General features: G+C 40.6%; 1 protein-coding gene across 13 annotated transcripts in view; it reads left to right on the top strand.

Annotated features, from left to right (window-relative positions):
• The window catches only part of shot (dystonin-like protein short stop), a 1,374,398-nt gene that overhangs the window by 1,037,529 nt on the left and 314,256 nt on the right, over nt 1-22,613 (top strand). For all 13 annotated transcript variants that reach the window (XM_067773043.1, XM_067773042.1, XM_067773040.1 and 10 more), the window contains one exon: nt 9,042-9,219. In XM_067773043.1, coding sequence (XP_067629144.1) covers nt 9,042-9,219 — 178 coding nt within the window. The remainder of the gene's footprint in view (nt 1-9,041; nt 9,220-22,613) is intronic.

Genomic DNA, 22,613 nt, shown 5'->3' with positions numbered 1-22,613 from the left:
AAATGTAAGGCGCGATAACCTCCGAAGAGATTTTAGGCCGAGCTTCTCTTCCAATTTGCGTCGTGCTCCTCTTGATTTTCCCTACAAATTGGCCGGACGGGCCTACATGTTTTTATGCCGACTCCGAACGGCATCTGCAAGGCAGGTGAGTTTTCACTGAGAGCTTTTTATGGCAGAAATACACTCGGAGCGCTTGCCAAACGCTGCCGAGGGGCGACCCCGCTTAGAAAAATTGTCTTCTAATTGAAAAACCGTATTTCTAAAATTTTGATATTGTTTTGCCCGAGGTGTGAATCCAGGGCATACGGTGCAGTAGGCGGGGCACGCTAGCGTCACACCACGTTGGCCGCCAGCATTCGCGCTTACTATCTTTTATTAATCTCTTAAGTGCGAGTCGCGCTCTTTTGTAGGTAGCTCTGCACTCTAGGAAGCCAGGTCTTCCTCTGGCTCCTTGATAGCACCTCCTGGCCTGAATACACTCTCTCCTTAGGGAGTGTATGCGCTCGTTCCACTAAAATGTGGAACCATGTTGTTTGCGCTTGGGCTTCTAGCCATTGACGCATCGCATGCTGCTCTAATATCCGCCATTAATTTATTCGCAATTTCGTTAGCACTTCCTCTATGTTCGACTGTTGGCAAAATTAGCTTGAACATGTCGGGGTCAAAAGTATTGATATTAAAACCTCTGTTTTTTAAGGGTGGTTGTATAGTGGGCCGCCTTCACCCGCAAGGCTGATGTCCACAACAATCGCTGGGTGATCGCTTTCGGTATAGCAATCACTGATTTTCCACTCGGCCAACCTGTAGAGATTGGCGCTGTCAAGCTTTATGTTGATTACGGAGCCGAACCCGTTTCTTGAGAAGGTGTGTTGCACGTCCACGTTAAGGAGCGCTACATCATGGCATACAAATGCTTCGAGCAGAGCCCGCACTTTCGGAGATGGTCTCTGTGAGCTGACAGTTGATGTGGCTTGCTTTTGTTGCTGTGATAACAGTGCTTCGCCCCATTCAATGTGCATGACCGCTCACAAATTGTCATCAAAGTCGCCTAACGGGAGTCCAAGGAAACGCAGTTTCAACAGGAGCGGACCATAGGGAGATTACTGTAAGAGGCGTAGGTTCCACATTTCAATTGAAAAGATGGTTGGTGCCATGTGGGGACACATGGGATGGAGGACACACATCACGTACATATGTCGGGGTTGATTCTGGCTAAGTACGAGTTTAACCTGTGACAGCACCAGAACGAAATTGGGCCAAGTTGACTCGTGTCTCCCTTGGTAGTGTGCCTTCTTCTTCTGTTCCTCGTTTACCGATTCTGTGTGGATTTGGCTTAGGGCCTGCTTATGCTTGCCTGGATCAAACGGCTGTGTTGGCAGGTGCCGGATCTCGTCATAGTGATCATGGAGATATTCCCTTAACCCCCGTGGAGGCGGGGCGAGATCAGGCAGTTGTTTGCAAGGATGTCCTGGCTTGTTACAATTTAGCAAAAATTGCCTGTTTAGCATGTCGTTGTGCTCCGTAATGTTGAGCTCTTGGCCTCACCATGTAGGTGGTGTTCGGGGGTCATAAGGAGACACCGGTGGCAGTTCTGATTGCAGCATTTTGACAGGCCTGCAGCCTTTTCCAGTCTGCGTTTTTAAGACCAGGCGACCAAACTGGTGACAGGTAGCTCATGAGCGGCCGGCCAATTGCTTTGAACATGGTTAAGCAACGTTTCTTTATGTTTTTCCCAGGTGCTGCCGGCAAGCAACTTGAGGATTTTGTTGCGGCTTATTGTTGAGCGATAAGGACACTCACCGAAGACCGATGTTGATGGTCCTTTTCCGGATGCAGATCCGGTACGTTCCGTTACCAAGCCCGACCATATCGGGAAGATTTTTTATGACCACATGCGACCTTCTAGGCCATACCGTCCTCCCACCCCCTAGATCCCTGAGGAGTTCGGGGTCGCCAGAGCCTCGGCTGCTAATGAAACAGGATTCGCCACGGATAGGTGAAGTTGACAATTGGGTTTGGAGAAGCTATATATTGTGCTGGCAACCTTAATCGGTTGCGCTACACAACCCCTTGAATATATTTGGTATTTTAGTCGCCTCTTACGACAGGCATACCTACCGCGAGTATATTCTAACCCGCTGGGGGGTTGCGGCTTGACAGTCGGTAGTGTGTCACGATCGACGTGAACATCCAATATTTGCGACATCTATTCCTGCCACGTCGGAAACATGGTGGCAGTGGATTTTGTCTGTGATAATGCCATGTTGTGCGAGGTGGAGCAATAAGATATATCAATTTAAGGGCGGGGCCCGTTGCCATAAGTGTGCAGTCGTCGGCGTAGGAAATTATTGTAACTCCTTCTGCTGGGGAAGGGAGTTTTGATATGTAGAAATTAAGCAGAAGCGGGGATAGAACAGCACTCTGTGGTGCACTGTACACCTATTACAAAAAATGTTTTTATCGAACATACAAACCCATGGTATTGTAACGAATTCTGGGGATTTTCCGCCTATTTGAAACCATCTGCTAACGTTCGAATCGCTGAAATGTTGAATAAATCACTCCAATGTTCAGTATTGCAAACGGGTCGTTATTTAGATTACTTTGGGTGTAGTACTTCACAATTATACTTCACAATCAATAGCGTGTTTTAATCAAAACTGATTAGTTATTAGTCAGCTTGCGCTGCTTTTATACTCTCTGTTGCCTGGTCCACATATTTCTCCAAAGGTCTAGCCGTTTCACCTTCGTCCCGATCAGACAAATCTCTCGATCCAACCGCTGCTAGCCTCTCCAAATCAGCCACCCTTCTATTTCGTGGTTTCCTAATTGTTTGTATTCGGTAGATGACATCACTGATCCACTTCACAGCTTTGTACGGGCCTTCCCAGCTACATTGAAAATTTGATGGAACGCCTTTCCGTCGGTGAGGATTGTATACCAGTACTAAATCTCCCTCCAATAAACCTTCCGAATTGTTGTTCTTATCGTACCTGTGTTGCATCTTACTACATATTATCCTAGTTCGTTGCCTCACACTCTGTTGTTTCGCGATTGGGCTACTTCGAAGAGCTTAAGCTTGACATGGCTTTACATAATCAGTATCGTTCTGACGCTTCACAACGTAGTTCGCCGTGGCTTGAAACCACCTTACATTCTTTCTGCGAAATTCTTTCCTTCATTTTAGTTCGTCTATTTCGGTTTGTCAATGCCAGTGTTTTTCCCGCAGGTACCTTCGGTGTCGAGTCTCCTTCACCAGCACTCGCTTACTGCTGAAGCCTTTCTCAAAACTGTAGTTAAGTGGTACATCCTTATTCGTATAGCACATAATCCTTCTTTGCATGTCGATCCTGATGCCATGGTGAACTAAGAAGTCCATTCCCAATATGACTTCATCAACGATCTCCGCCACAACGAATTTGTGTAGAACCGTGACTTTTCCAATTAAGACTTCACATATCAGTTCTCCCTGGACTTGGTTATACTCGCCAGTGACCGTACGCAACCTTGCTCCAGGTAATGGCTCTACTCTCCTGTTGACCAAATCAGATCGGATTAAGGATTGAGATGCGCCCGTATCTACAGTCAGTATACGCTCCTTGCCATCCACATTTCCTCTGACGGTAAGACTGCTCGATTTTCTTCCGTATTGTGATACAGAGATAACGGGACATTCCACTGCTGGAGCTAGCTCTAGATCTTTACATTCTGGGTATATTCCTCATTCGCCTTTTGGTAACGGTTTTGCAACTCAATTTGATATATCTGTTTCCTATGCTCGCTTCCGTAACGTCTCTCGACAGCGGCCATCCATGCTTCATAACTGTTCCCCTCGTACTCTGGAATAATCTGTAAGATTTCAGCTGCAGGCCCTTTAATGCCACGAACAGTGCAGCATCTTTGTCTGGCGCATTCCAGTTGTTCACTGCTGACGTCTTCTCTAATTGAAGGTTGAATACCTGGAAAGGAACAGAGCCGTAAAAAAATGGAGTGTTTACTTTCGGATTGCTTGCTGGAACAGCTGGTCGATTTAGTTGTAACTGCTCCATAAGAACTTTGAACGCTCCTATCTCGGCATCAATTTTGTGCTGCGAGGATACCTGTTCCGAAATTTGTGTCGACATTTCAGATATACGTGCCTCTTGCGCTTCCAGTTGTGTATATGTCATGTATGTCTTCTGTTCTTCCAATTGCGATGACATTTGCGACGACATTTCTGAAATGCGTGCCTCCTGTGACTCCAGCTGAAATGCCATTGTCGATGTTTATGCAGGTATTGCAGCCATTATCATGTTAAAGTCTGTGCCCGTCATTGTCTGCGGTGTTTCGTTTTTTTCTTCCATTTTTGTTGTTGTCTTGCCGCTATCAGAATGAAAGACATACTATTCAGCATTGATTCCTTCAAATACCATAGCTACACTTAGTCGTGTTTGTAGCTCGGATTTATTGCCAGTAGTATCCAATCCATTCCTTCTTCAGTTGCTGGATCTTCGATTCACTCAACTTTGCCATGTCAAAGTTGTATTCAAGATCTTCGGAATATATTCAACAATCCCACTTGTGACACCAATTGTAACGAATTCTGGGGACTTTCCGTCTATTTGAAACCTTCTGCTAACGTTCGAATAGTTAAACTGTTGAACAAATTACTCCAATGTTCAGTATTGCAATGGTCTTTATTTATATTACTTTGGGAGCACAATTATACTTTACAACCAATAGCGTGTTTAAATCAAAACTGATTAGTTATTACTCAGCTTGCGCTGCTTTTATACTCTCTGTTGCCTGGTCCGCATACTTTTCCAAAGGTCTAGACGTTTCACCTTCTAGAACTTTTGTATCTCCTGCTTGGTTACCAGCTGATGACTACATATGTGTGTGTGAGAGATCTCTTCGTCGCCTTCTACATAAGTGCTGCTAGCGTTAATGTGTACATGTACATAAGAGTTGCTGCTTCATATTTTTTTTTGTTGCGTGATTATTTACTAATAGCTTAGTGATGCATATATTCGTCACAGTATAAAAAAGAAGGCAGTTCAACTTACAAATTTTTAACGTATTTGGGGATCTTTGAAATTTCATAATGTTTGTGGTTTTGTTAGAAGCGTTGCCATACCGTTACGGCGTTTAAGGCGAAATTGTGGTTTTTCGGAATGGGAATTTTTTTCAGGATTAAAACGCTATGGTCATCTGAGACAATAATAATATGCTTTAGCACGATTTGTATGCATAAATATCGATTGAGAAAACATGCATTTGATTGAAAAACAGTGGGTAATGACTCATATATTGGTTTATAACTCATATGTTGTTGTTGTTGTTGTTATAGCAGTGCTGCGCCCCATCCAATAGGTGCGACCGATCACAAATTGTCATCAATATCCTCTAACGGGAGTCCAAGGAAACTTGCTGTTTCAACAGGGGAGGATTTTGATGAAGGGGTGTTAGAGACGTTGGTTCCACAATACATTTAAAAAGATGGTTGGTGTCATTAGGGGGCACATTACAAGCAGGACATATGTTTTATATGTCGGGGTTGATTCTGGATAGGTAAGAGTTTAACCTGTTACACTATCCAGATCGAAGTTGAGCTAGAGTGACTCGCGTTTCCCTAGGGAGAGTGCGTTCCTCTTCTGCTAGTTTTGGGTATTGTTCTTTGAGTACAGAAGTCATCCGGCAATTCCTGGCATAGAGGTCCGACGCCTGTCTTTGGAGTTCACTGAGGACCTGGTTGTGTTTTTTAGCGTCATACGGCTGTGTTCTCAGGTGCCGTATTTCGTCATAATGCTTACGGAGATGACTCCATAAGCCCCTAGGCGTCATCAATCAAATGTCTGCTGGGTTGCCCAGGTTTCTGGGTATTCAACAGGGACTGTTTGGCTAGCATTGTATTTGTCTCCCTGATCGGGAGTATTCTAGCCTCGTTATGTAGATGGTGTTCTTGGGACATAAGCAGGCAACCCGTGGCAGTTCTGAGGGTGGTATTTTGGCAGGCCTGTAGCTTCTTCCAGTGAGTAGTCTTTAGGCTTGGCGACCATATCGAGGACGCGTAACATGCAATCGGCTTGCCAATTGCTTTGTAAGTAGTAATGAGCGTTTCTTTGTCTTTACCCCAAGTACTGCCAGCAAGAGATTTGAGAATTTTATTGCGGCTCTGGATTTTCGGTACAATTGCGGCTGTATGCTCACCACAGTGTAGATCCTGATCAAACGTCACACCTAAGATTTTGGGTTGTAAGACAGTCGGTAGCGTAGTGCCATTGACGTGGATTTCAAAATGGTCGACATTTGGGACATCCATGTTGTAAATAAGGTCGCCGATGATTTAGGCGGTGATTACGTCAGGTTTGGCGACGCGAAAAAACTGGAGAGATTAGGGAGGTAGCCGTTTATTTCGTTGCAAAGCTCATCGATCTGTGGGCCTGGGCGTGGGCCATTATTGTGCAGTCATCGGCGTAGGCGGTAGTGACTCCTTCTGGTGGCGAAGGTAGCTTTAATATGTAGAAGTTCAACAAAAGTGGGGATAGGACACCACCCTGTGGCACCCGTTGTTTAATTTTTTTGGTTTTGGTGTTGCGTTCCTAAATTGCACCGATGCCAACCGACCTCCCAGATAATTTTTGGTCCACCTTTTAAGATTTTGGGGGAAGGGTAGACCCTTCCAGGTCTTACAGTAACGTGCCATGGTTGACCGTATCAAAAGCTTTTGATAGGTCTAGCGCAACGAGTACTGTGCTATGGTGGGGGTTTTATTTAAACCGCAATTTGTCTGGGTGCCAATGGCATTTAGCGCGGTGGTTGTGCTATGTAGTTTTCTAAAGCCATGCTGATGATAGGCTAGTTGCAAGTTTGCTTTAAAGTAACACATATCTTTATGGCAGCTTAACCCCAAGACAGAAAAAAATACACGAAAATCCTGTTGTTCTAGCATGGTCCTATTATCATACCTCTTCAGGGGATATTTTTCAAGGCATGTTGAGATAAAGTGTACCTCTAAAGTCTGCAGTCTGTGGTAGGTATTTAGTTTGTTACGTTTATGGGACGCCACATCCATGCCAGGGAGCAGAATGTGTATAGGCAGGGCTCACCCCAAGGTAACCCCTCTACAACGGACATAAGAACTCTCACAACTAGTGACTAACCTGCAGAACTGCAAAGCAATATTCTCCCAAAAAAATGGTTTAACAGTTCCTTTCTCCAGCGCTAAGTTACTTGTAGCCAATTTATCACCATTCAATTTCATAAAAATTACGTTTAAGTGTGCTTAAACTCTTTAGAAATTGCGGTGTCTGTTTATAAAGACCTCCTTTGACAAGCAATTCACAAACGTGTATGTTTTTTCAAAATGTTCTGAGTAAGCTTACGGACACTTGCTTCGATCCATGTTTTCTCCACCAAAGCAATTTTCGGGAGTTCGAAAAATTTATTAAAAACCTTTTCTAGGCTAATATTTCGTACTAAAATATTTCCAACCCGTCCGGCTCATTTTTTCTTTTTTATTTAAAATAACTATGAAAGTAACTGATTCGTAACATTTTTCAATTTGGTAGCTTGTTTTTGGTGAAATTATCATTATCCCTGCAATAGTCAAGTGATAGCGTCACATTAAATGTAACTACCTACCTCCATGTTTTGTATCATGTATAAATCTTAAATTTTAATGCACTCAGTCGTGTAAATTCTTTTTATTTTGACATATACATATACTTCGCATCGTGTCAAGATCAATTGCAGTTTTCAATATATGTGTATGATTTTCTGAGAACTCTAACTTTTTTAACTTTTTTCTTTGGAAATTTTATAGTTTAAGCTTTTCTTTTTAATTGCATTTAAATCCTAATTTCTGAAAAAGTAGACTTAGCATTTTTAGTCCAGATCCAGTGACTAATTTCTATTAGGACAAATGTAGGAAAAAAACGTTGTTTGAAATACTATTTATTCCGATACACTATAACTTAATCTTGTTTCAATATTACTTATCAGACTTTGGTAATAGGACAGCATCCATGATTATAGAAAAGTCGAGTTCCCTAGCTAGGTCAGGTTCTATGCATAGAGCTGAAAATCGTCGTAATTTTCTAATGAACTTTGCAGCGGCTTTTTCAACATCTTGGTCTAGAATACTTCCGAAATGAAAAAAATGGAGTCTTTGTTATTATTGTTGTTGTAGCAGTGCTTCGCCCCACCTAATAGGCGCGACCGATCAGAAATTGTAATCAATATCCTCTAACGCGAGGCCAAGGAAACTTGCAGTTTAATCAAGAGGGGACCACAGTGAGAGGGGTGTTAAAGGCGTTGGTTCCACAATTCAATTTAAGAGATGGTTGGTGTCATGTGAACATGGAGACACATTGCAAGCAGGAAATACATTTTTTTAGTCGGGCTCGATTCTGGATAGGTAAGAGTTTAACCTGTTACAGTACTCAGATCGAAGTCGAGCTAGAATGACGCCGGTCAATTGCTTTGCAAGTGGTAATCAGCGTTGTTCGTTTTTACGACAAGTGCTGCGGGCAAGAGATTTGATGATTTTATTGCGGCTCTGGATTTCAGGAACAATTGCGGATGCATGCTCGCTCAAATGTAGATCCTGATCGAACGTCATACCCAGTATTTTTGGCGAAAGATCTTACATCACCATCTCGTTTTAGACAGACAGTGAAGATAGGAAGGTTGCTGTTGCGTCTAGAGAGCTTTTGACAGTAAAATTAAACACTACTACTTTTCTATTCTTTCTAGAGAGAAATGGAAAGCCGTATATGTATTCAGGTACGTACAGTGGATGGAGTGTAAAAATCGTACTGTAAAAATCATACGCCATGGTTATCAGGTTCGAATCCTATGTCAACCTTTTATCACCAAATATTGTTTCTTATTTTCTGTTTTTCTTAAATGTGTATAGAAAGCGCGTTTAAATCTCTATTCCAGAAAGGTTTCACGAGCTTGTGTACGATGACCTTGCCGGCTGGCAAGATATAGAATATAAACACTTATGTATACGAGAAGATAGTTACATTTTTTACACTTATTTCATATTTTAATAGATTTGGAAAAGGAAAGTTTACCAGACGAAATTACGGAGTTGGAAAAATTAATTAACGATCACAAAGAATTTATGGAAAACACAGCTCGTAGGCAATTAGATGTGGATCGTGCATGTAAACCGAAACAACAAACAACAAGCTCGCGGCGGAGCATGTCGCGTTCATCTCGAACTTCAATGTAAGTAATATTTTTATATTTTAAAAAAGTTTCAGATATATATTAATGCCCAAGTATTTGGTATAATAAATATTTCTACCACTACTATTTGTGGTTTTAGGCCTCTTCCAGCATTCAAGCTGTGTTGGGATTGATTCCCGAATTCTCAGTCCTTTTTAAGCTCATAAAATCCCGAAATATTTTTTTTAGTATGCAACATACTACAAAGTATATCAAGAAACTTACCAAAGAGACTCATATCGTCCGATATATGTATATCCTGTCGCCAGCAGCCAAGACACTTAAACCGTCATGCTCCCTTATTTCACGTTAAATTCCGAATTTAATCAAGAACCCCACCATAGAACAATAGTCGTAGTAATAGACCTGTAAAAAGCCTTTGACACAGTTAATCACGGTACATTACTGAAAGAGTTGGAAGTACTACCCTTCAAAAGATCCAAACTATATGAGAGACCGGCAGGCATCGGTCCAGTTTAAATAAATGTATGACGCGATAACCTCCGATTTAGAGAGATTTTTGGCATCTGCAAGACAGATTAATTTTCACTAAGAAGCTTTTCATGGTAGAAAAACACTCGGACTGCTTGCCAAATGACTGCCGAGGGCCCACCCCGCTCAATAAAGCTTTCTTGTAATTGAAGAAATTTGGTTCTAAAATATTGTTACGAATATTAGCAAAACTGAGGAGTGCTGCCATCTCCAGGCCGGTGCTAAGCAGTGACGTGAATTCACATCAATAATTCAATCATTATGTATCTACATAAACGAATCAATAATTGCGTCTACACATACGTACACATTCCGACGAGCAACATTTACATACAAGGCAGCGAGAGATGAGATGTCACACACCGATGAATTTACTTATACGCTTATGTGTGTGCGGGAGACTGTAAACTACAAACACATGCATATATCTTATCTGAGTTGTCACAAGAGAGAGCAATAAATTGTGCACGTAGTTGTGGCTGGCGATTTTGTAGCCGAAACAACTAGTAACTTCTGGAAATCGAAGAGCCTAGAAGTATGCAGCGTAAACTATAAAAGCGGTGTAGGCGAGTAAGAGGAATTCAGTTTGATTTGAGTTGTCAAGCAGTTGCGATTAAGACGATATCTAGCGAGCAATAGCAGTATTATTTTGAATAGTAGAGTTTCATTGAGCTATCAATCAGTGTGGTTATTAAGCAAGCTATTCGTTGCACAGTTTGAGTGTATTGTGAAGTACTTTAATAAAGGCCATTTTGCATTATTACAAATTGGAGTTATTTATTCAACAGTTTAGTGATTCGAACTTAGCAGAGGATTGCAAATAAGAGGATTTGCAAGTAAAATCGTTACAATTGGTGTCAGAAGAGGAATTGTTGAATAAATTCCGAAGATTGGGAATACAACTTGGACATGGCAAAGTTCAGTGAATTGAAGATCCAGCAACTGAAAAAGGAGTTGGAGAACCGTGGATTAAATACAACCGGCAATAAGATCGAACTTCAAGCACGGCTACGAGAGGTAATGGAGTCGCAAGGAATTGATGTGGACGAATTTGTCTTTTATCCTGATGGGGACGAAACAACAACAAAAATTGAAGAGAAAAACGAAACATCGCAGACAGTAACAAACACAGACTTGAACATGATATTGGCTGCAATATCGGCACAAATGTCCGAAATGTCATCACAAATATCCACCAACATGTCATCCCAACTGGAAGAACAAAAGACAAATATAACATCCCAACTGGAGTCACAGAAGACATATATGGCATCCCAACTGGAATCACAGGAGGCACGTATTTCAGAAATGACGTCGCAAGTGTCATCTCAACTGGAAGACCAAAAGACATATATGGCATCTCAATTGGAAGCGCAAGAGGCACGTATATCTGAAATGTCGGCAGAAATTTTGGAATAGGTATCATCAAAACTGGAAGTGCAGGATGCAAAAATGGCTCAATTTCAGGCAGAAGTAAATGATTTAAAAGGTCGTATGGAGCAGTTACAACTAAATCGCCCAGCTGTTTCAGCGAGTAATCCAAAAGTAAAGACACCATCCTTTGACGGTTCTGTTCCTTTCCAGGTCTTTAAGCTACAATTTGAGAAGACGTCGGCAGCTAACAACTGGAATGCTGAAGATAAAGTTGCAGCTCTGTTCGTGGCATTGAAAGGGCCAGCAGCCGAAATCCTACAGACGATTCCCGAAGGAGAGCGGAACAACTATGACGCATTGATGGCTGCTGTGGAACGGCGATACGGAAGCGAACACAGGAAACAGATATTTCAAATAGAATTGCAAAACCGCTACCAAAAAGCTAACGAGACTTTGCAGGAGTTTGCTTCGGACATTGAAAGATTGGCTCATCTTTCAAATGCGGATGCACCTGTGGAATACACGGAAAGAGTGAAGATTCAGAGCTTTATAAATGGCATAAGGGATGTGGAAACGAAGCGGGCTACATACGCAAACCCAAAGCCAACATTCGCAGAAACGGTGTCACAAGCCCTGATTCAGGAAACAGCGTCGCTTCTGTGTAAGCCAGTTTTCAAAGCACGCCGTGTGGAAGTAGAAAGGCCAGAGTGGGTAGACGCAATATTGGAGGCGCTGAAAGGATCGCAAAAGCGGAGTGAAAAAGTTATCAAATGCTTCAAATGCGGGAAGTCCGGTCACATTGCACGTCATTGCGATCTTGGCCTTAATAGTTCCAACAATGTGGGTGGCCGTAAACGCAAAGCTGGCGGAAATGAGCAAGAGCGTGTCGAATGTAAAGAACGAAAACTTGCCCCGGCTGTTGAATGTCCTGTGATATCTGTGTCGCAAATCGGAAGGAAATCAAGCAGTCTTACCGTCAGAGGGAATGTGGATGGTAAAGAGCGTGTACTGACTGTAGATACGGGGGCATCTCATTCCTTGATTCGATCTGATTTGGTCTACAGGAGAGTAAAGTCATTACCTGGAGCAAGGTTGCGTACGGTAACAGGCGAATATAATCAAGTCCAAGGCGAAGTGGTATGTGAGGTATTAATTGGAAAAGTCATGGTTCTACACAAATTCGTTGTGGCGGAGATCGTTGATGAAGTCATATTGGGAGTGGACTTCTTGGTTGACCATGACGTCAGGATCGATATGCGGAGGAAAATTATGCGCTATAAGAACCAACATACCACTTAACTTTAGTTTGGAAAAAGGGTTCAGCAGTAATCGGGTACTGGTGGAAAAGACTCGACAAAGACCACGAAAGTCAAAGGCAAAGGTTGATAGATAGAATGGGCCAAATAAATCAAAATCAAAAGTACCTGCGAGAGAAACACTGGCATTGACAAAACCTAAAAGACGCAGGAAAACGAAGCAACGAATTTCCGAGAAAGAATGCGAGGGTAGTTTCAAGCCGGAGCGCACTACTCTTGTGAAATGTGGGAACGATACCGATTATGCAAAGCAAATCCGTCCAGCGCAAGCTCTACGAAGTGGTTCATTGACCAAACAACAGAGTGTGAAGGAACGGCCCAGGGTAATGAGTAATAAGATGAAACACTGGCATGACAAGAACTCTAATTCGGAAGGTTTCTTGGCGGGAGATTTGGTACTGTTAAACAACCCTCACCGGCGGAAAGGTGTTCCAGCCAAATTTCGGTGCAGTTGGGAAGGCCCGTACAAAGTTGTGAAGAAGATCAGTGATACCATCTACCGCATACAAACCACTGGGAAACCACGGATTAGAAGAGTGGTACATTTGGAGATGCTAGCGGCGTTTAGATTGGGAGATTTGTCTGATCGGGACTATCAGACTTAGGTGGAGGGCAGTTTACGAATATTAGCAAAACTGAGGAGTGCTGCCATCTCCAGGCCGATGCTAAGCAGTGACGTGAATTCACATCAATAATTCAATCATTATGTATCTACATAAACGAATCAATAATTGCGTCTACACATACGTACACATTCCGACGAGCAACATTTACATACAAGGCAGCGAGAGATGAGATGTCACACACCGATGAATTTACTTATACGCTTATGTGTGTGCGGGAGACTGTAAACTACAAACACATGTATATATCTTATCTGAGTTGTCACAAGAGAAAGCAATAAATTGTGCACGTAGTTGTGGCTGGCGATTTTGTAGCCGAAACAACTAGTAACTTCTGGAAATCGAAGAGCCTAGAAGTATGCAGCGTAAACTATAAAAGCGGTGTAGGCGAGTAAGAGGAATTCAGTTTGATTTGAGTTGTCAAGCAGTTGCGATTAAGACGATATCTAGCGAGCAATAGCAGTATTATTTTGAATAGTAGAGTTTCATTGAGCTATCAATCAGTGTGGTTATTAAGCAAGCTATTCGTTGCACAGTTTGAGTGTATTGTGAAGTACTTTAATAAAGGCCATTTTGCATTATTACAAATTGGAGTTATTTATTCAACAGTTTAGTGATTCGAACTTAGCAGAGGATTGCAAATAAGAGGATTTGCAAGCAAATTCGTTACAATATTGATGTTGCTTTGCCCGGGGCGTGAATCCGGGATCTTCGATCTGGTAGGCGAAGCACGCTACCACAACACCACGTCGGCTGCTGGTCAGGTTTAGTAATGTAATATCTAAGCCAAGAAGAATTAAACAATGGGTACCTTAGCCTGGTGTCCTGTCCCCAATTTTAGTAAAAATTTTCATCTTCACTATTGGATATCCACGTCGACCCAAAGTTCAGAGATGTAACAAAATAATCAAGTTCCTCTGTACACACAGAGAAAAAACACATGTAAATCGAAAAAAGTTGGCTTAGTTAAAGAATTTTGTATGGGGCCCAAGAAACTTGTACATCCTACCAAAGTACTTACACAATTTAGCCTTGACAATGGAAACAAAGCTTATGCAATTTATTACCTAAGTTATTTCTTATTTATTAAGATGAAGAAAAAACTTAGTAGGTTAATTATGCCTAAGTTTTAGTTGTAGTATACGCGATTTTAAGTAAATTTTACAGTAATTTTTCTCTGTGTGTAGCAGCACTTGGGACAAAAGCAAAGAAACCACTTATAAAGCAGTTGACCAGCCGCTTCTATGTTACGCGTTTTCTATATGGTTGTTGTTCGGTTAAGAGTGCTTTGCTCCAATCAATAGGTGCGACCATACACAAGTTGTAATGAAAGTCCTTTAACGGAAAGCCAAGGAGACTAGCAGTTTCAACAGGGGTGGAGCATATGGAAGCTGCTGTTACAGACGTAGATTCCACAACACAATTGAAAGGACGGTTGGTGTCATATGGGGACACATAGCATGCAGGACATACATTACGCATTTCGTGATTGTGGATAAGTAAGGTTTTAACCTGCTTTAGCATCCAGAGCGAAGTTGGGCAAGTGGGACTCGTGTCTACCTTAAGGAGTCAAATAAGTAACACTAAAAAAACTTGAATTTTTTGTTTTGTAGATTGTTGGTGGTGGATAAAACATACATCATCTAAAAAACTTTAAATAACATAGAACTAAAAAGTTAAAAATAATTTTCAAAATAAGTTTAAAACAATAATGAACGAAAAATACTAGTATTATTGTGAAAAAAGTGTCGGGCGCTCTATGTACGAAAAATATTGCACAAAGCGCACACACTTTTTCACAATCACACTAGTATTCTTCGTTCATTATTGTTTTAAACTTATTTTGACAATTGTTTTTTTTTCATGTTTGGGTTCGCTATTATTTAAAATCGTGTTCCATGGTGGAATCACCAGGTGAAGTAAATAAAAAAGACAGAAGATATACGCTATCTGAAACGGTAGGGATATATTTTCGCCGGTCAGAAGAGGGTAAAATTTGTACCCGCTTTGAAAAAATAGGAGTAGAAAAATAAATACCTTGCTACGAAAGCCATTACAGAAACTGCTTTTTTCAGCATATGAGTGCCATCTAACGGCAATGCAAAATTTAATAAACATGTATGTATATACATTCAACTCTGAAGAGTTTTTTTGGGATCTTCTGATTAAGAGAAGAATAATATATGTTTTACTTCCGACTCTTAACGACAAATGATCAAAGCAGATGAACATGTCAATTAATTACTTTCTTGTATTGGCTCTAGGCCAATATATACATATGTTTAATAAACATATATTTAACATATGTTTCTTGTATTTCGGCCTTTTAGTTAATATATTCAAGGTATGTTTAATATGTTTATTAAACATATGTATGTGGGAATTTATTGTGAACATCCAGCTAAGAAAGAAGAATATACTCAGTAAGAAGCATGAAGACGTAGAGGAAGATTAAAGACGTAGAGTAAAACGAAAGTGTGTTCATAATGAAAGAGTGAAAAGAGCGAAAAAGACGAAAGGCGAAAAGCGAAGCTGTTAAGGCGAAAAGCGAAGTTAAGAGGAGTTTGAAGACGACAAGCAAGCCGTAAAGACGTTCAATTTCATTAATATTCACTGTATACATTATCTAAACTTTGTTAAAATACAATTAATCTCATTAAATATAACTTAATCCTACATTTTTGGGGGCTCGTCCTTATATACAAAGTGAAATGGCTTGCCTCAACGATTTAATATGTGAAAATCTACGTGTGTGCAAAACACCAAGCATAATTGCGTTGCATAAATTCGTTTTTGGCTATGAAGGTGACCGAAATAATCGTCGACGGTTGCGTACATTTACCGGTTTTAATTTCGCGGAGCAGAGCGCAGAATACAACGAAAAAATAAAATGTATTGAAGGAAATTTGACTCAGGCGGACTTGGTGTCAATTTGTAATGTTTTAGGCTTAAGCCATAATAATAACGAGTTGGTGGTTAGCATTTTTCGCAACCTGCAAGAAGGTAATTTATTAAAATACGACGTACCCGACGCTGACGCCAACACCGACGAATCGAGCGACGACGAAACGTATGCAGAAACTATATAATATAGAGACATTGCAAAATTCAAGTAGGTCACATTCACCACTTACCACAGCAGAATTTGTTAAACTACCACTGTCTGTATTTGTTATTTAATAATTATTTGTACACTTTTTATTCAGCTAATGTGTTCAGAATTTTAACTTTTACTCACTAAAACTCCAATCAGTATATTTATGTGCTTAAATTATGTTAAAAATTGTGTTAGAGTTTTTGCTGTGGTGAAAGTGACCTACTAGAATTTTGTTACGCTCCGCTGCTTTCCACCGAAGTTCGCGCATGCAATATCTTTATATTCAAAAAATTTTGACGTATGAAGAATCTTGAAGCGCAAACAATTCTGCAGCAGAGAATCGGTTTGTTACACGATTAAAACATGTGCATAGCCAAGCAGCGCAACTCGGTAATGTCGTTGACGCGAACAGTGGTAACAGCGGAAGAGAAATTGTAGACGTTAATGATGGAATGATGACTGCACGCTTTGCCATCAGTTTTCGTGACGTAGAGGATAGCATTCGTAATTTTGATGGTACAAACTCAATTCCTGTGGAAATCTGGATAGAAGAATTCGAAAATCAAGCTGATTTAATGCGGTGGAACGACTTTCAACGTTTTCTTTTTGCGAAAAAGGCATTAAGAGGTATCGCAAAATTGTTCGTTGCAAGTGAACGAAATTTGAATTCGTGGAGCGCACTGAAAGCAGCGCTGTTGTCAGAATTCAAAGCAAACGTTTCTAGCAAGCAGATACACGAAGCACTCTCTCAAAGCAAACGCAATAAAAACGAATGTGTATTTGAATTTTTTTACCGATTAAAAGACATTTCATCTCGCGGGCATATCGACGACGATGCACTAATTCAATATGTGATAGACGGAATAGACACAAAAACAACAAATACGGTGCAAAAAATTTGAGCGAATTTAAAGGGAAGTTAAAGATGTACAAAAAGACAATTGAAAAAGAAAAATGTAGCACAGAAAACACAGTGCGTAGTGAAGAGTATGTAAAGCGAAAACCAAAAGAATTAATATGCTATAATTGTGGAGATAAAGGGCATGTGTCGAAGAATTGCCAAAATAAAGCAAAAGGAACAAAGTGTTTTGTTTGTAATTCATTTGGGCATATCGCAAAAAATTGTGATGTGAAAAAAAAATTTACCCAGTAAGAAAAGTGAACACAATACGAAAGGCAAACGAAATGATGTTTAAAACCGTACAAGTTGGTGAAAACAAATGTGTAGCACTGATTGATATGGGCAGTAGCGCGAATGTAATGAGTTTTGATGTTTTTAAACAATTAGACAACGTAAAATTAAACGAATGTACAGTGCAGTTGCTAGGTTTTGGCAAAACCAATAATGTTAAGCCATTGGGTCAGATAAAGCACACCATTACAGTAGACAATGAAGTATTTGATATAAATTTTTTTGTTGTAAATGCCGAATATCTTGACGTTGATGTTATTATTGGTGCGGATTTTTTTTTTAGTCGCAGAACTAACAATTAATTCGTCGGGAATAAAAGTAAGCAAAATGTCTAATGACAGTTCTAATGAAGAAATATCTGTGCTTAGTATATACGTAGCTGGTTCGTGTAAAAACATTGACAAAGGTGAAAACGCTAGTTTGTCTTCCAAGCAAGAGGTGCGTTAACTTTTGTCAAATTACAAACCAGTATTATCGAAAACTACAAACGTTGAAATGAAAATCTTATTAAAAGACGATTCTCCAATATTTTCGCGCGGCCGCGTAGAATGGCGCTAACCGAGCAAATAATTGTTGATGACCAAATCGAAGAGTGGCTGCAGAAAGGTATTATTGAAGAGTCAAGCTCTGAATTTACTAGCCCTATAGTACTTGTTAAGAAGCGTGATGGTACATCGCGGCTGTGCGTTGACTTTCGCAGAATGAACAAGGTAATTGTAAAAGATCATTTTCCTTTACCCCTTATATAGGACCAATTAGACAGGCTACAAAAAGCAAAAGTTTTTAGTACGATAGATCTTGTCTCCGTTGAGGAATCAAGCCGATAGTATACATCGTTTGTGACGCAGAAGGGTCAATATCAATTTCGTAAGGTGCCGTTTGGACTTTCCAATTCCCCTAGCGTATTCCAACGGCACGTGAATGCTGTTTTCCGTCATCTAACGCGTAAAGGCATTGCTTTGCCATACGTAGACGACGTAATCATTCCCTCAAAAAATGAAGAAGAAGCTGTAGCAAATCTTAAAGAAGTCATCGAAACGTGTAAAGAATTTGGTTTGGAACTAAATATGAAAAAATGTAGCTTTTTGAAGACGCGTATTCAGTTTCTTGGTCACATTATAGAGAACAAAAAGCTTTATCCATCGCCGGAAAAGACTGAAGCAGTTGTAAAATTTAAAATGCCGCAAACGTTAAAACAGTTAGAAAGTTTTTTGGGTTTGACCGGGTCCTTCAGAAAGTTTATTCCGAGATATGCAATAAATTCGAAACCATTATCTGATTTAACTAAAAACAATGTAAAGTTTTGCATGGGTGCTAAAGAAGAGCCTGCAGTTAATATTTTAAAGAAGTTACTTACGGAAAATCCGATGCTGACTATTTTCAATCAATCGTACGAAACTGAAGTGCATGCAGATGCTTCTATTGACGGATTTGGTGCAGTCTTGCTGCAGAAATCACCAGACGACTGCCAATTACATCCTGTATATTTTATGAGTAAAAAAACAACAGAAGCGCAACGAAATTATACTAGCTACGAATTGGAAATTTTGGCAATGATAGGAGCTCTAACGAAATTTCGTGTTTATTTACAGAGAATACATTTTAAATTAATTACCGACTGTAATGCTTTTGCAAAAACGCTAGAAAAAAAGAGTTTGTGCACCAGAGTGGCACGTTGGGTTCTTTTTCTAGAAGAATATAATTACACAGTTGAACATCGTGCTGGCACACGTATGAAGCACGTTGATGCTCTAAGCAGATACCCTGTAATGAATATAGTAGTAGACAGTACCTGTATTGGTATTAAAGAAGCACAAGATCGCGACAAAAAGATTAAAGCTATAAAACAAATTTTGAGCAATGGGGCAAATTACTATGAAGATTATTTCCTTAAAAGAGACATTCCATATAAATTAGTCAAATACGTTGAGTTGTTGGTAATTCCCAAATCTATGCAAAGACAAATCATAGGCAACGCACATGACAGAGGTCATTTTGCAGCGAAGAAGACTAAAGAATTAATATCCAAGACGTTCTACATACCATGTTTAGATGAAAAAATACAAGAATATATAGCTTGTTGCATCCCATGTATAATGACTAATCGTAAGCGGGGGAAACAAGAGGGATTTTTGCATCCGTTACAAAAAGAATACGTACCTTTGTATACGGACCATATCGGCTTTTTAGGACCATTAGAGTCGACGCACAAAAACTACAAGCACATCTTGTCAGTAATTGACTCTTTCACAAAATTTTGCTGGTTATATCCAACGAAGTCTACCACATCGAATGAAGTAATACAGCGGCTTAGCAATCAAAGTACGACTTTTGGTAACCCAACATACATCATTTCAGATAGAGGATCTGCGTTCACCTCTCAAGATTTTATCAAATATTGCGACGATGAAGGAATAAAGTTGGTTAAAACGACGACAGGCCTACCAAGGGTAAATGGCCAAGTTGAAAGGTTGAATGCTGTAATAATCTCAGTTCACTCTAAACTCAGCGTAAGCGACCCGACCAAGTGGTACAAAAAAGTTAACAAAGTACAGCAAGCGATTAATTCGACATAGCATTGATACGACACCGTTCGAACTTTTAATTGGCGCAAAGATGCGAACTAAGGAAGATTTGCAGTTGCAAGAGTGTATCAAGAAAGAATTGTTGACGACTTTTATTGACGATCGCAAGGATTTACGAACAGCAGCAAAAACTAATATTTTGTGACGGACTTTTCCTTGACTTTGCCGGGGTTGGTCTCAGTCCGTCCAGGGTTCCTGGAAGTAGAAATTCCTAACGGTCCTTCTGAAAGAATAACTCTGTTTTGTTCAATACAAAACGTTATAAAAAATTATTTATTCAATAAAATTCTACTTTTCTACTCCTAGGCTGATTTCCTTGCTCTATAAGAGGTGACGGAGGTGATAAAGCCCTCGGCCAACCTCTGCGGTCGAATGGAGTGATAAAGCCTCCAGACGAGTATACTTTTAGTACAAATGAAGTGAAAAAGCCTTCAGGTGTACTCTTGGTCGGTAGTGATATAACCTACCGACTCGTATGCCTGTCTCCTAATCTCTGAATTTCAATGCGAACTCGTCGCCCTTATATACTAATTTTTGCACGCAGGCAAACGGTTTTTTTATAACAACTTTGAACTAATGGTATTAACAATATAAAACAACTGTTGTTCCGGTAAATATTTCCTTCCCATGAATTTCCATGTACCATAATGCTCCTTATTGAATACAATGCCTTTGTACTTGCTCATACTGTGCTTTCCAGGCTTTGGTTTATATATTGTGTGTTTGTATATTTGTTTGTGGTCACCTGATTCTAATGTTGTGTTTTGCTTTGCCCAATGCTTCTGCCTTCTGTTGTATGGCGTGCGTTGGTGTGTTGTATGCTAGTGCGTAAATATGTATAACGAAATTTCAATTAGTAGCGGCGCTTATTTTGACGACTTGCTGCTGATCTCCGTTCACTTAATTTATTATGTATGTTGTATTTGTAACTTGGGTACATTGGATTTTGAGTGTGCAAAGGGTTGATCGACCGCTGCATTTTTATGTTTTGTGCGTATCTACTTTCCAAATATTTAATGCATATTAGGGTGATCCTATATTCAAAGTTTATGTTTGCGAAAATGTAAATACTTTGCTTGCGTGCAAAAGTGCGCAAGTCTAATTTGTCCTTCGATTTAATAATTATCAATTCAACGTACAACCGAATATATGTATTTAGAGTATAATTTATAAAGGTATACATATGTATATTTCATAAAAAATGTATAAGTGGTAAATTCAAATATAAACTCCAAGTTATTTCAAAACGTATGTTCTTAAGAAAAATTTATGGATATGTGTATGTTGTGAGGATACAAAGTCCTCGACTTTGGGGTCCTCACACTCCCCCCTCACCTGCCGCAATGAGACCCACCGTCACCAGGTCGGTGCGCATGATCCGTACGCGGAAGTGGTGTTTGCCCATGCTGATTCGTCGTCGCTGCCGTCACTGGCCATCAGGCTCAATATGTCGCTGTTTTTGTCGTTGAGGCTGCCGTTGACCCAGCTGGCCTTACGGCTTAATATTCTGATGCCCTTCCCGTCGGCGGTATGTGTGATGCCAGTCTATAAAATAAATGAAAACTGGTGGATTTTCCTCAGGGTGTTCCCACCGTGTATGGTGGATTTAAAAAAAAACTTAGTATATCATGCGCATAGTTAAAGAGTATATTTATGGGATATTTATGTAATTGTGGTTAGAGTTTACCGAGCTTTTAGTGGTTGATTCGACTTCCGGGTACTTCTTGATATGAAATTTCTTCGTGTATGATTTGACACTGTCTCGGTTTGGTGTGTCCGTTACTACCGATTTCATCCGGATTGAAGTAGAATCTTACAAAATAGTCTATAATTCCGCAGTTGTCTCGGGGTGTGTGTTCGTTTAAGGCCACCATATCCAACTGCCTTCCTATGTGTAATCTTGATCCATGCGCCGGTTCTCTGGCGATCCGTAATTTATTTTCTGGAAATATTCGTACCTGATTCTCCGCAATGTTTTGTACTTGCCCGTCTCTGTATGCCATCAGCTGTTGACTTGTACCTTGGCTCTCTCCGTATTGTCTCTCGGTCTCTTCGCTGACTCGTGTGAGCGTACCGCAAACGGCTACCTCGCTTTTCTTTCTCTGTTGTTGTACCTCGGGATTGTTGTTTGCTGTTCGATTTGACGATGTTGACGCGGTTTGATCTTCACTAGCGTCCTTCTTGTATCTCTGTTTATGACTTTGCCTCCTGAATTCGTTGTTGTCGGCGGCGTCGGCTGCGTGGTATGCTTTCAGCTCACTTAGGTGGGCTGTCCTCCTCCTTCCTCTGAAGACTTTGTCTAGCTCTACGATCACTGGTGACACAAAGTTCGTTACCCGGTGAGGTCCACTGTACCTGGGCGCTAGTTTGGCTGTAAAGTTATCCACCGCTTTTGATAGCTGATGCTCCTTTACCAGCACTAGGTCACCTATCGCTGGTCGCCATTGCCTTGTTCTTAAATTGTAATACTTCGCTTGCTCTATAGATGCTCTCTCTTGCTTCCGTCGTACCATCTCGAATATTTCTTTCATCCTCGTTGACTTCTCTCCTGGGTTCGCTAATTTCTCACCTGTGCCAAATGTCTGCTCATCGTAAAGGCTGTTGGGAATTCTCGGTTCCCTACCTTGTACTATGTATGCTGGACTGTAACCTGTCGATTCACATACACTTGTATTCAATGCCAGCGTTATCTCTGGTAACAACTCATCCCATGTC

The sequence above is a fragment of the Eurosta solidaginis genome, chromosome 3, assembly GCF_040869045.1.
Source record: "Eurosta solidaginis isolate ZX-2024a chromosome 3, ASM4086904v1, whole genome shotgun sequence".
In the NCBI taxonomy this organism is placed as follows: Eukaryota; Metazoa; Arthropoda; class Insecta; order Diptera; family Tephritidae; genus Eurosta; species Eurosta solidaginis.
This window is presented reverse-complemented; position numbering and strand designations above follow the sequence as displayed.